Source organism: Terrapene carolina, unplaced genomic scaffold (assembly GCF_002925995.2).
Source record: "Terrapene carolina triunguis isolate 2854851 unplaced genomic scaffold, T_m_triunguis-2.0 Scaffold66, whole genome shotgun sequence".
Classification (NCBI taxonomy): domain Eukaryota; kingdom Metazoa; phylum Chordata; order Testudines; family Emydidae; genus Terrapene; species Terrapene triunguis.
The window spans coordinates 19,208,383-19,224,975 of NW_020664417.1; the positions used below are offsets into that span (position 1 = coordinate 19,208,383).

Below are 16,593 nucleotides of genomic sequence, written 5' to 3' on the forward strand. Positions count from 1 at the left end.
CCCCCTAATTTTTAGAAACGCAAATACTAAAATAGCTGTGTTGCTCACATCCTTGTTAGTGAGCACAAGAGAAAAAAGAGCAGGTGAGCTTTTTTTTGTTTTAAGTACATCCCACAAAAATAGAATGTACAAAAATTAATCATTGGTTATTTTTAAATATATATTTAATATGAGAACATGCCACAGCAGATTACACTAAATTTAGGAAGTTAAGTTTTAGGCCTAAATACTTGACAGTGTGTCTTTTGAAAGGAAGGGGTCTTGAGTTCACGTACCACAACAATGTTAGCCACTATGGCTTAAATAAGTTTTATATTACATATGCAATGTTGCAGGCAATACATCAGTAAGATCATAATGCCCTAATCTTGCAGGGCATCTTCTATTCACAGTCGGTAAGCTTACACAAGTAGTGCCTCTGGTTTTACAAGGTATGCAACAAGAGTTCAGACTCTGCCCATTAGGACTTGAGGCTGTTAAGGGCAACAAAACCAGCTAAGACTCTTAACTGATAATGGGCCCAACCTAAACTTGCCAGTGTTTATGTTTCTGACCCACTATTCTGGTTCAAGGCCATCTCTAGACATTCACTACTTTGAATTTTAAAGTGTTAGCTCACACTCAGAGACGTAGTATCAATACCCCTTTGGTGTTAATATCACTTTATAAGCCAGCACAGAAAGAAACTATATTACAGAATAGATTTGCTGTTAATGAATGCTTAGAAACATGAGAAAAAAATTAAATTAGAAGGAATGGATAAAGGATGATCGATGTGGCCACTTTATCAGTCACAGTTAGCATTGTTAGAGAAGGAAACTGCAAACGATGGAAAGCAGCGTTATATGGATCCAATCATGCAAGGTTTGGAGTACCTCCTTTGACGTGGTGAGTGCCCTCAATGCCTAATAATGCCAGTTGGAGTTAAAAGCATTTAGTGTTTTTGCAGGATCAGCTCTAATTTATTTATTTTTTAAAGAGTCTATATATATATATATATATATATATATATAAATAAAAACAGTCTGGCAAGTTGATGGTGCCTCTCTAACAAAAAAAAGAAAAAGAAAAAAAGCAGACAAGCACATGGTGATATGGCTGCCCTATCCACCGCATCATATCTTGATTTAATTAAATCTCTTAAAATGGTTAGTTCATGGAACTTCTCACCTGAAATAATAAAGAGCAAAAAGGGGTGGATTAAAATAGAAGTTATCAGTAGAGATTTGAAATGTATGGCCATCTCCAGTTGACAGAAAAGGGATTTCTGCACTATATAAAGAGAAAGCTTCAGTGAATAAGATTTGTGTGAGCCACTTCGAAAATCAGATATTACATTTGCAAGTTTTTTTTTTTAAATCACTCTACAGACATACTTCTGAATATCTTTTATAAGAACATATTAATCTATAGAAAAGCATGTTGTATGCTAAATAGAAAATATTTCTAACAGCCTGCATATCAAATGAGTTTCAAAATATGTATATTAAAATAATAGCCTGAAAACTATCATATTATTTAATAAGAGCTTTATGCAACACACTAACAAAGTGTGTGCCAAGTCCCCCTCTCCTGGCCAACAGCCTAGCTGGTAGAAGTAATAACGGAGATATTCCATTAGGTCAGGCAGTAGAAGTCTGTGCTGTGGGTATGAAGGTCTTGGGTTCATATGCTGATGATACCCCAATACATACTTTTCCAGTGTGTTACAACTATTTGATTATTAAGAAGCCCTGAAATCACCTGCTTCACATATGCAATGAACACCATCACGTTAGACCTTAAAACCTTAGTGTTGTAAATGGTTACATTCTTATAGAATCCATTCCAATGGTGGAAAAGATTAACATAGGCAGGGCACTCAGTTGCTTCTTCAGGTTGCTTTTAAAGGGACACTGTCAACTTGAAATCCAGTCAGTCGACAAAAATGAATTAAAATTTTGTGGGTGGTTTCGGCTTGTCTTTTATTTCATCCTCCCCTCTCATCCCTAGCCTCCAACCTCAGGTTATTTGTTCTAAACATCCTAAAAATAATTTAAAAGCAAATGGCTTTCAGATATCACATCATGTAAAAAGGAAAGAAAGAAAAATATGCAACAATAGAAAATTAAAATTTAAAAGCTTGAGAACAAAGCTAAATGAAAATGAAGGTGCTGATAAGATTTGAATTTGTCCCCTAAATAATTTATAACAAAAAAGAGGCAGCTACTCTGGACAGACAAACACAGCACTCCTAACATTCAGGAGACTCAATCATTAACTAACTACAGAAGCACTGCAGGAAACTAACTTTGGCCTTGATTGTTGTACTTTGTAGGCACAGCCTTGTGTTGAGAGCAGTGCTGAACCACATAGTCCCAGAGAGAGCACTAGGAGGTACTCTGCCATGGGAGGCAGAATGGCTCTGGGAGTTCATGAGAGCACAGTGGCAGCAAACCCCCATTACACTCTTTTGTGAGGAGAATCTTGCCAGCCCCTGATCCTAGCTCTGCTATTTGGTGTGTGAAAAGAGAAGTCTTGGCCCCACCTCTTCCTACCCCTCCCCATCTTGATTGGGGTACCCTAGTGCCTCTAGAGAATAGAGATAGAACTGTCCAAGTGTTCCACAAAACACAGGGGCAGCAATTCAGCTTGGCCGTTAAGCAGGCTGTGCAAGGGGTGGAAGGCTCTTTGCATCCTCCCCTAACCCATCCTCAAATGCCCACATAAGCACAAGGCAGAATCCGACCCAAAATGAGCTAAACTAGAATTTAAAAGGTCCGAAATTGTATCCAGTTTATTTAAGTAATGACAGAACTCAGTGGTTCTGGTTTCCACTGTTCTCCCTGTCCTGTATGCTTTGCAAAGGGATTACAGCTCCCATAGAGTTTTCCCCTTCAGCATACAGCTTTCCCCTTCACTTGCATACAACTGCTGCTTGCCTGCCCAGCATTCTGAATAGCAGTATTCATAAAGTACCCTCTTAAAATAATTTTCCATGAGTTCACAAACCTGAGCATTCTTAGTGTGAAACCCCCATATGATAGGCTAATTGTAATAAAAGATAAAATACTGTGAAAACAGAAACGATAGAATGATTTTATGGGTGTTTGTGAAGCATTTATAAGCATCACAAAAAGCATATTTGCTTATTAGATCCCTGTGTAAAAATGACCGTAAATGCATATTTGAGAGAAAACCAGTGTTTAGGGAGTTGCATGTATATACCCCTGTGTATTAAGATAAGAATGCATCCCTTAAGGACTAAAGTGGCATGAAAAATGTCATCAAAAGAAAGAGGGGAATGGGGATGGCAATGCAGAGAGTGGGAAGAGAGGAATCAAAACTCCTTGCACTTCGCAGTCTAGCAAATGAGACTGTTTTTTGTTAGGACTGAATTTTGACAGGCTATGACGATGAGGAAGCCTGTCACTAGTCATGCTGGTGCAAAACCTTTGCAATCATATTCACTGTAACTGTTTTTATGCTTCACCAAGTCTAAATTAATTCTGATACACTGGCATGCTTCTACTCCAACTGATCTATTGACACATTATGAGAAACAGCACTAACATTTCCTAAATGATGTTTTTGTTGTCTCAAATTCAACGTCACTTGTAATGTGTGCACCACTTTATACTTAGAAAAACAAAGCTGTCTGGAGAAATACTTTTGAAAAAAACAGCAACACCTCTATTTTAAGGTCTTATCTTGCCAACACATACACACATGAGCAGCTTTACAGCTAAGATATTTAGATGGGGGATTGTTCTGAAGCAATAGGGTTTCTTTCCAGTAGATGGAACAGCACAGCTCTCTATTTACAACTGGGATATTTCTAACACAATAGATTAATTTTTATATTTTAACTACACAGCAAAGCCTGGTGGTTTTTGCCATTTAAGTTTGATTTTGATGCTTCTCTATTTTAGGATTTTTTGTACTGTTCATTATCAAATCATTTATGGTGTCACTTTGTATCTATAAACATTTGTTTGAAGATTAGAAAAATTCATTTAAGACAATGCCTTTTATTCTCATGATAAACAGTCACTACTTAATTCACCATTTCAAAGAACAAGAGATTTGTTCCAACATAAAAACGCTAATTTTTTCCCCCACAACTTAGCAGAAGAACTAATATTGAACAATCATTTGGATGTGTACAGTGTGGATGCAAAATACACACAATACTTGTAACACATATGCCATATATTGTGCTTTTTTAAAAGTATTCATAGATTTAAGCCTCTCTTCAGCAATCACTTTTTTCCATACGTCTTGAAACCAAGCATAGCAGCTTCGACAGACTGCTTGTCAAAGAGAAAGCTGATCTGTTGCAAGCTCCCTACATATGAAATTAGCTGACAAGTCTTTCTAAACATGAGACCATAATTCTGAAAGGATAATTTTATGTGTACTGCTTCTTCAATAGCAAGTGTCAAAGCATGAAACTACACAGTGAAATCTCTTCACTATATAACTGTTAAACACATATTACTGGTACAGCAGCCCTTAATAAGTAGCCATAAATATATTTCACTCTAATATGTTTAAACATACCCTTTTAAAAGCCATTCATTTATAGGTGTGACTGATAATGCTTGAAGAAAAAGCCATATTGCTGTTGGGAAGAACACAAGTGTAAAGATCTGGACAAAAAGGTGTAGTTTCACATGCATCAAAGCACTTGTCAGCTCCTGCAAAACAAGAAGAGAGGAAGCTCCAGTCATAACAGCGAAGGTAAGTTCACTTTTGTGCTGTTTAAAATAGGGTCACCTTTATAGTTAAACAAAAATGCATGCATTTTAAGTCTTTTAGAAGTCTGTTCTCCCCTTCAATAAGTAAATCCCATTAACACTAAGGCCCTGTCTACAATAGGGTCTTCTGTCAAAAAATGTCCCACTGTTGCTAACAGCAGTTCAGCTCCCATCATGGTAGGTTAGTGCAGAAAGGTCTCTGGCTCTGTCACCCTTCCAAGAACTGTGTCAGCTGACAGCCTGTCAACACTAAGGCTCCCACTGTTGATACCACAAGGGAGATGAACTAATGTAATCAATACGGAGACAGTTTTAAAAGTTTCTCTAGTCTATAGCATCAACAAGAGTGTAAGTCTCTTGCATGCCAACAGAAAAGAACCTTACACTGTAGAAAGAATCACAGGTATGCTTTCTCTAGTGAAAAGTTAAAACTCACATAGCAAATTAATTCAGTGTCTGTTTTCATTTGTTCAGCATCCCAGAAATGCTTAAAAACTGACATTATACACCAGAATCAGAGAGCAAATTCATACCAAGTTATATTAAGGTTTGGAAGAACTACACAGAAAAAACGCTGAGGCTATGACAAACAAAAGCAAGAAAATTCAGAGAAATGAGGAGCAAAATTCAGCTGGATGCAGGAAAAATAAATAAGACTTCGTTGTTACACAGCACCTTTCATCAGAGGACCTCAAAGCACTTCAAGGGTGATTAAAGATTATTACATATTTCCCTCTTAACCATGTGTCTCTTCGCATTGGTATTCTTGTTGTACAACAAATCTCTAAGTAGTTTTTGTACATACATTTCCTTTCAAACAAAAGAAAAAGTCTTGTTGTCAGATCAACTCTTTCTGAATGTAATAAATCTGAATGGAAATGGATCAACCTAACCTATTTAGCGGTCTCCTGCAGAAAAACATTGGAGTCCTTTCCAATCACTTTACTTAACTGATGTCTAATGTAACTCTTATGAGAAAGCTAATTTGTTAGGTTTCTTCAGCTATCTTTCATTAAGTTAGATAGATATATTTTTAAAAATGCAGAAAGTCTAGTTCATTGCACATACACAGTAGTCACTTTTTAAAATGTAAATTTGTGTCAGCTGGCAGCTGACTCTTTTCCAAACAGCTTAAAGAGCAAGTGCGTACTGAAGTTTTTAATTTTAAAATTTAGCCAACTTTAAGAAAAGAGGCAATTTATAAATAAAAAAAACAAACAAGCAAGCTTTAAGACCCACACTAAGATCAAATATTGCATCTTTATCCACCCAATCCACCACTGAAGAAAATAAAAGTTTTGGAAAGATAAGTGATTCAGCATTGGTTCCTTGTCAGGTATTTTTGCCTTCTCTTAACAAACCAAAAAGTGTTTCCCTCAAACTTGACTTAAAAAAAAAAAAGAAAAAAAAAAAAAACCACAACACATTTGATCTAAAAATCTTCCCCTTTATTCTATTTGCAAGGTGTTCTCAGGAAGTCACATAGCCCTGAAAACTGGGATTTATAATATACACTGACACGATATTATCACAAAAGAAACAATATATTAATTTTTTGTTTAAATATAGAAGACCTTTAAGAAGTGAAGATATTTTTTAAAAACGGAAAATCTTCAATAAGATTAATGGCAACCTATGAGAGAAAGAGGTCCTCTTTATCCATGTGAGACTGATCTCAATGCAGTACAATCTGTGAATAAGCATTAGAATAGCATCTTTTTAACCAGCATTGCATATCAACTACTGCACTACAAATGGTCTCATCGCAGTACTACGTCATCTTTTCTTCAACAAGGAGAACAAAGATGAATAGAGGGTTGCCCACCAGCAAAGGAAAGAATTTTTTTTTAAACACCAGATGCGATGAAAGAATACAGGAGGCAATTAAAGTATAGCTATTTTAAAAGTTAAAAAAAAAAAAAAAAACTATTACATATGCTAAAACCCCAAATAATTAGAATAAGAGAATTATCTGGCACATTTGTACATTCCATCTTATTTCTTGCCAGGTCCGAAAAGACCCACCACAGATCATTCACTAGGCCAGTCCAAGATCCCTAGGACAGCGTATGGGTGGCAATGTCACACTCACCCCATAATCAGTCTGGGTGAGTGTGAAATTGCCACCTATTGCTGGATTTTAGTACTCTACAGTTTTCAATAGTTTTCTTTTCTAGTGTATCACCTTGTGGGAAATGCCCTATAAGGAACATAAGATAGGTTTAATGAAAACTATGCAATATTAAAAATAAAGAAAACAAAAACTTATCTATAGGTTGGCTGTGGTCTCCAGTGAGTATCTAGGGTAGGTGCAGCACTGCTGTAGAAGTGCATGCATCAGTGCCACACTAATGGGATAGGTCTTTGCAGACCTGAAAAGATGGGGGTGGGGGAAGAGATTTGCATTACAAGAAATATATTCCCCAAATTATTGGCGTTTTCAATGTCTTTGCTGGTCACCTTTAAAAGGAGACCCTTACAAAGGATACATTTTGGATCATATTGTCACAGTCCCTATCATGGATGCAAAGGAAAGGAGTGAATAAGGAGCCTTCACTCTGTTGCGCATCTCACAAAAAGGCCTGTCAGAATTTCAGTCTGTGCACTTGCAAAAATGCACAGCTCTCTCAGGACACCTCAAATGGGGCCGGAGAAGCTGTCAAACCATAACCCCGCCCCTCCCTGCACAAGCCAACAGAGAAGACTACACCATCTCCCCAACATATCAGGACATTCAGGATTTCTGTGCCTCCCAAGCTCTCACAGGGCAGCGCAGTTCCACTCCTCCCTCTAATCAGGCCAATGAGCACAATATGGCCTTTTGTGTATCAGTACATACACACAGTAAAACCTTTTTCAATGATTCGTCAGATTCCCCAGTGTACAACTGTAACCGCTAAACAGATATTCAGGAATATGATTTCAAGTTCTAGGTCTGTGGGGACTTAGCTAATAGAGCTCTTTCAAAGATCAAACCAGCCAATAAACTGAAAGTTGAATGGGCGTGATGGTGACGTATGGGCAAATATTCTGCTCATGTATCATGACTACAGAGTTATGACTACAAATATAAAATTCTCTCTGTTTATGGTATTCATGTTTCTGAAAATACAACCAAGATGCTTTTTGTATGTGCATAAACAGAGCTATACCAGTAAGCTGCCCACTGCTTTGTAAAGAACTTCCGAATCCACATCTACAATAGCATTGTTGAGCATGAGCTCTGTTTTCCTGATGCCACTGAACCACGAAGGATAATCTTTAAAAACACCCAGCATATTGTAGTTTATAAATTAAAATAAAAATCTGGAAGTGTGAACGTTTTGTCTAGGCAGACATAAAATTTGTATAGTTTCTTATGATTTTACAGAATATACTGAATGCTTGCTCCATTAAAATTAACAAATGTAAAAACAAAATGATCCCAATACACGTACACACACGCACACAGTCAAGAAGAGAAAATAACTGGCACTGCAACTCAAAATACTGTAATATAAAAATATGGGAATATAGGCTGATGTAAATTGCCTTGCATTGACCTAATTGACTAAGACCTAAGTAAGTGTCTACACTAAAATTTCGCTCCCGCTGACATAACTGCCCCGCTATGCCAGCTTAATAACACCACCCCCACAAGTGGCATCAAGTTAAGGTTGACGTAGTTAGGTCGACACAGTGTCAATGTAGACACTGCATTGTTTACATCACCTGTCACTAGCTTTCAGAAGCTGTCCCACAATGCTCCACACTAACAATACAATCGGTACAAGCGCTCCCGGTGAGGACGCTCACTGCCGACACAAGGAGTGTAGTGTGGACCTGCAAAAGCGATTTAATTACTGTGGCAGCTGTATGCCATCATAACTTAGGTCAACATAATTTTATAGTGTACACATGCCCTTATTCATGTTTATAAATTGCTTTGAGGTCCTTGGATGAAAAGATACCATGCAAGTCCAAAGCTGGGCTTGAAAATTTTATTAGGCACTTAACTTGCCAAGCCCTAAACCTACTAGACAAAGGTAGATACAAAAAATGATGGGAGGGCGGGGGGTGCCTTACCAGCCAGATACAGAAGCCAAGCCCTTCTGCCACCCTCACTTGCTGGCATGACTACCATAGTACTGTCCCTGAAAAAGGTGTGGGGGTCCATCTCTCTTATCAGCTTCTAGTTAGCAGCTGTTTTATTAATTTGAAGCATCAAGACTTGAAATTACTGAAAGGAAAAAGGACCTTTCCATTTCTTCCCTGCACTCCAGGAATTCCTGCCTGCTGAGAGAAGAGAACTCGACTACACTACCACTTCCCAGCCACTGTTTTTGGGTCCTCTTCCCCATGAATAATTCCAGTGCTAGCTTCTGTTAGTATTAATTGGTATTCCATGTGGAAGGATGAAACTGACATGATTCTTGACAGTTTCACTGATAACCACAGGCTTCTGAAATAGCAGCAATGAAGCCAACCAGAGTTATTAACTTCACTGCTGCCATAACTGGGCAAAACCATGAGAATCGACAGTGGCGCTGGAGCAATCTGACTATAGACTAAGATGGCATTAATTCAGACTTGGCTCCCATTTGGAGGGTTATCTTCACAACCATAAGCTTAGAAACTTTAAAAAAAAAATGAAAGCTGAAATTCTGCAGAATTCAATAATATAGTTTGGCTCAACAGCCAAGAGAAACTTCCCACTTAACAAAGGTGGGATTTGTCAAATCCTGGTGCAAAGTATTAACCAAATTATTGATTTCATCATTGCTTTGCAGCTAGCTAAATTACTTACTTACGCAGGTGTATTAGGAGCTATTTAAGTTATCCTCTTAAGTAACAGATCAAATCAGTCAACAAAGTGAAAAGGAACAGAGAGGCTGGACTGGCAGAGAAATGCAATGGTTCTCTTTTAAGTAAGGCCACCTGAGATGCGCTGGCAGACAAATTTGACAGAAAATTGCTGCATCCCTCCACCCAGTCACCGAAGTTTTGCAGGCAACTAGGCAACATTTCTTTTCCTTAAGCTACAGGAGACTCCCCCCACCCACCAATTATTATTTTTTAAATAAAATGGAAATAAGAATTGAAACAGGCTCAGGCACCTGAAGCACCGCTGAGTGTGGCAGCAGAGTCAAAGCACAAATGCAGCAATATGCCTTTGAAGTTCAGCATTCCACCAAGCACAACTGAATATAAGAGAATCTTCTAGGAAACTGTTTCCAAGCCATAGGCAGGCCATGGAACTGTAGAGAAACTCTTCTAGGACCACGATTCCAGACAATAAACTGTCGTAGCAGCTGCTACCCCTTGAGCGTCCACCTCTGCAGCAGTTTGAAGCCACTGGGTCATCATAAGCATGGATCCGGTAGCTACTTGCTCAGTCAGCCACATTTGGGGATGATGCTAAGCCCGCTGTGTAGTTCATACAGGCATGGAGGCTTCATTTACACTCTCTCAATCTCACTAGAGATCTGCTGTGGGATTTCTGCAGCAATAAAGTGTCTTGTGCAGACCATCCACAGGTGAGTGAATTTCACTCAGTATGTCCTGCTCCTCTTCCCTTCCTGTGCTTTAAAACGCACAATCTAGTTATGTACACACGTCACTTTCACATGGTTCCATTAGTCATCTACCAACAAAAAAGGGTGAGTAATTTGATGTGCCTAACTACAATCAGGCCTATTGAAGATCAGCCCAAACTTTTAAAATAAAATGAGAAAGAACCAAAGAGAACTTATTTACAGTACCTCAGTTTTTAATGAGAGTCCACTGTTAAAGAATATAGCTGAAACAGCAATGTATGTTATGGTAATTTCTGGCTTCAGTGGTCCTAAAAAAACAAACACAAAAACAAAGTGAACCACTTAAGGAAATAACACTATAAAAAGTTATAATACACCAAAGTAATTAAATATTTCAGAATGTAGAGAAATATTTGCAGCACTTTTGATCATTAATTTTAAAGTCTGTTTTAAAAGACTACGTTTTGATATTTAAGTGAATGTCATTCTTATTTTAAAACAAAAACAAACAAGACTAATTAACGAAGAGAGATAGCAATTAGGCATGATGCAATGAAGAGTATGCCTTTGTAACCAATACCTGTTGGTTACCATGGGGCAGATTCTACCTTGCCTTAATGCGGAAATATTAAGTGGTGAGTGGCAAATAAGGAGCCTTCTCCCACCTTTGGGCTGCACACATATGGGCCAGTCAGAATTGCAACATGTACCAGCCAGTGGCCCTGGCTGAGTGCAAAGTGGAAAGCAAGCTCCATCCCCCCCCCCCACAAAAGGGCTCCCTGGGGCAGTGTAGTTCCACATAATCCTCAACATAGACTTGCTTCATAATGGCCCACTCAAGCTGTACATGATTTCTAAACACACTAAGGTCCCAATCTGGCAGTTAGATCTGCATGGGCAGACCCCTGCACCTCCAAGGAGCCCCACTGAATCAAAGGCCTATGTTTGTACACTTTTTCAAAGGAATTAACATTTTGCACTCTTATAAAAATGACAAATATCCTTTTGGGGCAGGAACCATGCCTCATGTGGAAATGCTGAAAACAAAACCCAGCCTCCATTTTTAAACATTAGTAATGGAGTTCTGACCAAGCTAATATCTAAACTCAGCTAGTGGATCTTATTTTAAAATTATCTTTCCTTTTTATTTCATACTTTTAGTAGTACTAATCTGACATGACTATAATTGCAGTAGCAAGCAGGCAAGCCTTTACTCTACTCCAAAAGAGGAGATCCTGTCTCCTCTTGTGTATGAAAGATACATTATTGATAGTCACAGAGAAACTGAATCCTCTATACAAGTCAATGCTCTCAAAGTTCATACAGAGCTTGATTCTACACTGAATCCACCCAACTTCTGCATCGCTGGAGACAAGCTATTTACAGAGAAATCCTGCATTTAGATAGGCCTGGCTCCATGAGATACAAAAACTGTGTGTGTATTAAATACAAAACACGTTACACTATACACAACTTTTTAAAAAAGTCAGGAAATGCAAACGTTAAAGTTTCAGCTGCAACAATAACTTGGCTGTGTTGTGCTTTTTGTATAATTTATGGCAATAGTAAGTTAAGCATATAACCAGAAACAAAGAAATAGAAAAATGCTATGTAGGTGCAACATGGCTATGATATTGATGTTGTTGGAATCCAACTTTTATTTTGCCTGGTTTTGAACTGGGAAACCTGAATGTTACTATGTGAATTAGCTCAGGTTACTTTAGAATTGGCACACTCAAATACTTGTCTAGTTCATGGAACATCAAATGGAAGCATAGCTCTCCCTTATCTCTTCTTATCAGAAGGAACATACTCAAAGTGGAATCAAATGAGCCCACTCATGTGCCAGTAAAACAGACAAAAAGATGGTTTTTGCATCATGCCCTGAAGATGGTAAGACTAGAGCTCAGCCTAGCTGCGAACAGAACACTGTTCCACAGCCATGCGCACTCTGCCAAAAAAAACCTTGGACACAGCCTCTATAAGTTGTACTATGGTTTTGTCAGCTGGAGTGTCACAAAAGCCACACATTTTACCACCATACCTGCGTTTTTCTCCTGTTTCTCTCCCTGTGGTTCTCAAACTTTTGTATTGGTGACCCCTTTCACACAGCAAGCCTCTGAGTGTGACCCCCCCTCCTTCTGAATTAAAAACACTTTAATATTTAACACTATTATAAATGCTGGAGGTGAAGCGTGGTTTGGGACGGAGGCTGACAGCTCACCACCCGCTATGTAACAACCCCGAGTTTGAGAACCTCTGTTTTCTCTGATCTTAAAGCAGGTGTGGAAGTAGGGTTATTTAAGTAAAGTGGAGGAGGTTTAAGGATTTTTTCAGTATGTTTCAATAGCTATTTTCATGTCTTTTATGCAAGTTGTCCCAGGAACAGCCACTGAGATGACTAGTCATGAACCTGATGGTCCAGTCAATCAGGGACAAGTCCAATGATGTCACAAAGCAGTTATCTCACCACTAGGCTCTCCTTAAAGCAGGTCCTGATCCTGCAAGGAACTACATGTGGGTGGCCTCATTCACCTTTACAGAGTATTGACTTCAATGGGGCTTATGCAAGTGCAAGAGTTTTACCATACTGTGCTCCATGCATGATTGGGGCCTTAGTTACCCCAGAAAATACTCAAAGGATTTTTAAATCACTTTATTTATAACTTTATTTTTTCTCCTGAAGCCAAGCAATAGCACTAGGTCCTCAGTGAGAACTGTCAGCCTTCAAAATTCAGCTCTGTTAAAAATTAAAACAAAGGTTAAAGAGTTAGAATGTATTTATTTTTAATATCATGGACAAAGTGTTTTTTCCTCCCATAACATAAGAATGACTGAAGAAATGTTGCTAATACTTTCTACACAGGCAGAAACCAAATACACAGAAAATCTTCTCAAAAAGTAAATGTTCTGAGTATTTGGAGCTGGGAGTTCTAATGAAAACCAATTATCAGTAAGTGCTATCAAACACCTACTATAATTAAAGAGATGTCATCAACTAAAAAAAAAAAATCACACAGAATGCTGTTTACTTGTTATTGTTACAAGTAATGCATAAGATTTCTTTAACAAGAAGATTCCCTCCCCCCCCCCAGTTTACATCAGGCATTTGATTGCACTGGTGTACAGGTAGCTTCATTGTTACCCTTATAGAATCACTAGTTTTCCCCGTTGTTCATGTGGAGACAACAGGGGGACAGACAAGGATTATTTACAAATAGGAAGATATTATAGGTAAAACCATAAACAGGAGGAGTCTGGGACAGATAAAGTACCTAAAATTACTTTTGACTCAATTTCAAGTTGTCATTCAGCATCCCTCTCAAGTGGGGTAGAGATGGAAGACATAAAATATTAAACTCCAGTTATTTTATCTACTTCTTAGCCAGTTCTTAATGGAAGTTATTTTCCCCAAGTCAAAATATTCAAAATAAGTTTTAATCCCATTTACACCATTATCAGTCAAGGCAAAGATACTCAAACATCTTACAAATATACACTACTTATTAATTTTTGTACAGTGTAAATAGAAGATGAGAAGGGGAATGTCTGACCCAGCAAGGGATTCTACCTAGGTTATTCTAGACATGTATAATTTTGATTAAAAAGTAAATGCAGCAAGACTCTAAAAGTATAGCAGGTATAATTATGGGGCTGGGTGCTATAGCGCCCATAAGTCTAGTAGCTTCCTCTCAGGGGCCTCTTGCCAACCCAAATTTTAAAGTTATTTGGGGGAAGCTCTCAGAATAAGTATTCTGCTGCCACTGAAAAACAAGAACATTGCTTCACAGAGCATGCGTGCCACAGAAACAACATGAGCATTAGAAAGGATTTCAACCCAGTTTTCTCAAATAAATTCTTTTTAAAAAAATCTATTATATTTTGAGATTTGAACAAGACAGAGCATGATCCCTATTTGATGTTTAAGCATTGAGCCTGGCACTAAAGTTTGCACATTGAAGGTAAACAATAGCATGCAATTGCCTAAATGCTACATATTTCAAAGTTACAACATTAAGTTACTTTTTATTTTAAATTGACACCTTAGAGGCTATATTAAGGCTTCAGATTATGACTGAAGTTTAAGATACAATCCATATATATTAATATTTACTGATGAGTTTCTGATATAAAGAAGGAACTGAACTCATTTAAAAAAAATTGGGACTAGCAAGACTGAATTCCCCACATTTGAAACATATCCCTTATAATATGATTTGCCATCGCTTAAAACTTGAGAGTGATTAAACGTTATTTCTCCAGTTATTAGTGTCACTCGTTTGGAAAGAGGTTCCTTAATTTTGGACTCATTTTAGGTAATTTTAAAGTGTCTCCTCTCTCTTGTGATCAGGGATTTTATGGTGTATATTTCAATGAGACACTGACAAACTTCACTCTTTGTTTTTAAAGCACTTCTCTTCAAGTTTGACAGCTGCAGAAAAATCCACCCTTCCCGACTGAGCAGGGTTGTGCTGGTAGCTAGCACTGTACCGCCGTTCAATTCCAGCACACGGAAGTCGTGCCGGGTCTCAGTGCAACGTGTCAGTGTGTAATGCCCTGGAGCCTCAATGGAGCTCTGTGTTGGGGGCAGCCGCGTGAACTCCGCAGCTCATAACGTGCGCATCCAAACGCCCCAGTGGGGTGGGAATTTTACCCAGTTGTTGGAAGCAACGGCCACGTTCAGAGCAGGACTTGGCTAAGTAACGCTACGTTTCTGGGGCAGCATGATGCTGTGCCTTGAAAGTAACCCCGGAGTCCAGCTCGGAGTTGGTCTGGTTCACCCTGAGACTGGTGATCTGCAGCAAGGGACGCTGCCCCCACCCCTCGTGCTCAGCCCCTTTCTCGTCTGCAAGCGAACAAGCCGAGAGAGGGGCTAGGCTAGGAGCGCCGCGCAGGGCACCGCCAGCACTCGTTCAATGCCCCCTGCCCCTCCCCTCTCTCGGGGGCTTTGCGGGCCCCCGGCACCAGCCGGCGCGGCGGGGACCAGACTTACCCCCTTTCACCCCAATGGCAGGCTCCAGCTTAGCCACGGCGATCACCAGCACTATTCCCAGAATGAACCATTCTTTCCTCGTCCGCTCCAGCAGCCCCATGCTGCGCGGCGCGCGGGCTGCCGCCGGTCCGGCACTCACCGCTCCGGCCGCCCCCGCGCCCGCCTGTGGCCCCTGCTGCCCGGCGGCGGCGGCTGTGCTGCAAAGGGCGGGCGGGCTCGGAACGGGGCTGCCGCGGCGGCGGGCAGGAGCCGGGAGTAGTAGCCAGTGACAGGGAAAGTCTCACTGAGAGCCGCCATCACTACCACGCGCCTGCTAATAGACTCGCACCGGCTCCCGCCGCAGCCCCGAGCTCCCCCGCTCCCCCCCGCGGCAAGGGAACGCCGGCCGGCTGCCTGGGCACCGCGCGAGATCACAGGGGGTCGGGCTGCAGAGCCCGCTGCCTCCCCGGCGCGGAGTTACGCGGCTACCCCCAGCGGGGCAGCTCCGCTAGCTCAAGCGGGCACCGGCGGCTGCAGCCCGGCCAGGACGCGGGACCGCAGAGCAGCGCCAGCAGCCGCTCCTGCCTCCGGGGCTCGGCTGCAGCCAGCCAGCCCGGGGAACCCCCTCCCGGCGGCGGGGGTGGCGGGGCTGGTGCCGGTGCAGGAGGCAGCGATTAGGGGGCTGCGCGCTTTTTTGATACATTACAATGTGTCTGTGACGCCCGGCGTTTGACGTACGAGCTAGGGGGAGGGGTGACTCGGGTTTTCAGTTCCTGGAGATGGAGGTTTTCCCCGGGGCCGGGCTGGCCGCGCTCCTCCTCCTCAATCGCGGCTGTAACAGCGTGCGGGTCCCGGGGGCGCCCGGGGCGGGGAGACAGTCAGAGCAACACGTGCGCGTTCTTCCCGAGCTACCTTTGCAAACCAATGGGCGCGTTTGCAATGGGAGGCTGGTTGCTGGGATGACTCGCTTCTTTGTTCGTGGCAGGGGATGTGGAAAACTCCCGTATGCAGCAGAGGAGACGAGGGTGTAATCAGCAACCGGTGCGTGTGCTGCACAGTCTGGCAGGAAGCAATTTCTGGCAAAGAAGGAAGTTTCAGGTTCTGGAAACTGTCTGATAAAATGTAAGAGTGAATTACCGTCAAAAGTAGACCTCGATCCACTGGCCTTTCAGGGCTCTTAAATTTTAACTACCAAGAAAGAAGAGCATGGACCGATCCCTTAGTTTGTAGCCACTAGTTGCCCAGAGGGCTACACCAGTGCAAAAGTTCAGTGTTTGTCACCTCCAGGCTCTACCATCACAACAAGTTTTTCTTCAACCAGGAGACCACAATTAGTGGCCTTCCAGAAGTTGTTTAACTGATTGAT

The 16,593-nt window shown here is 40.8% G+C and overlaps 1 protein-coding gene across 2 annotated transcripts in view; it reads right to left on the reverse strand.

Annotated features, from left to right (window-relative positions):
- Nucleotides 1-15,707, reverse strand: part of SLC10A7 (solute carrier family 10 member 7) — a 187,813-nt gene extending 172,106 nt beyond the window's left edge. Inside the window, exons 1-3 of one of the 2 annotated variants that reach the window (XM_026647842.2) lie at nucleotides 15,249-15,702; nucleotides 10,481-10,563; nucleotides 4,543-4,679 (exon numbers count right to left, since the gene is read on the reverse strand). In XM_026647842.2, the coding sequence (XP_026503627.1) occupies nucleotides 4,543-4,679; nucleotides 10,481-10,563; nucleotides 15,249-15,348 (320 nt within the window). In that variant the 5' untranslated portion in view covers nucleotides 15,349-15,702. Of the gene's footprint in view, nucleotides 1-4,542; nucleotides 4,680-10,480; nucleotides 10,564-15,248 lie in introns of both variants that reach the window. The other variant, XM_024207599.2, reaches the window with a different exon arrangement.
- Between the last annotated feature and the right edge of the window lie 886 nt (nucleotides 15,708-16,593).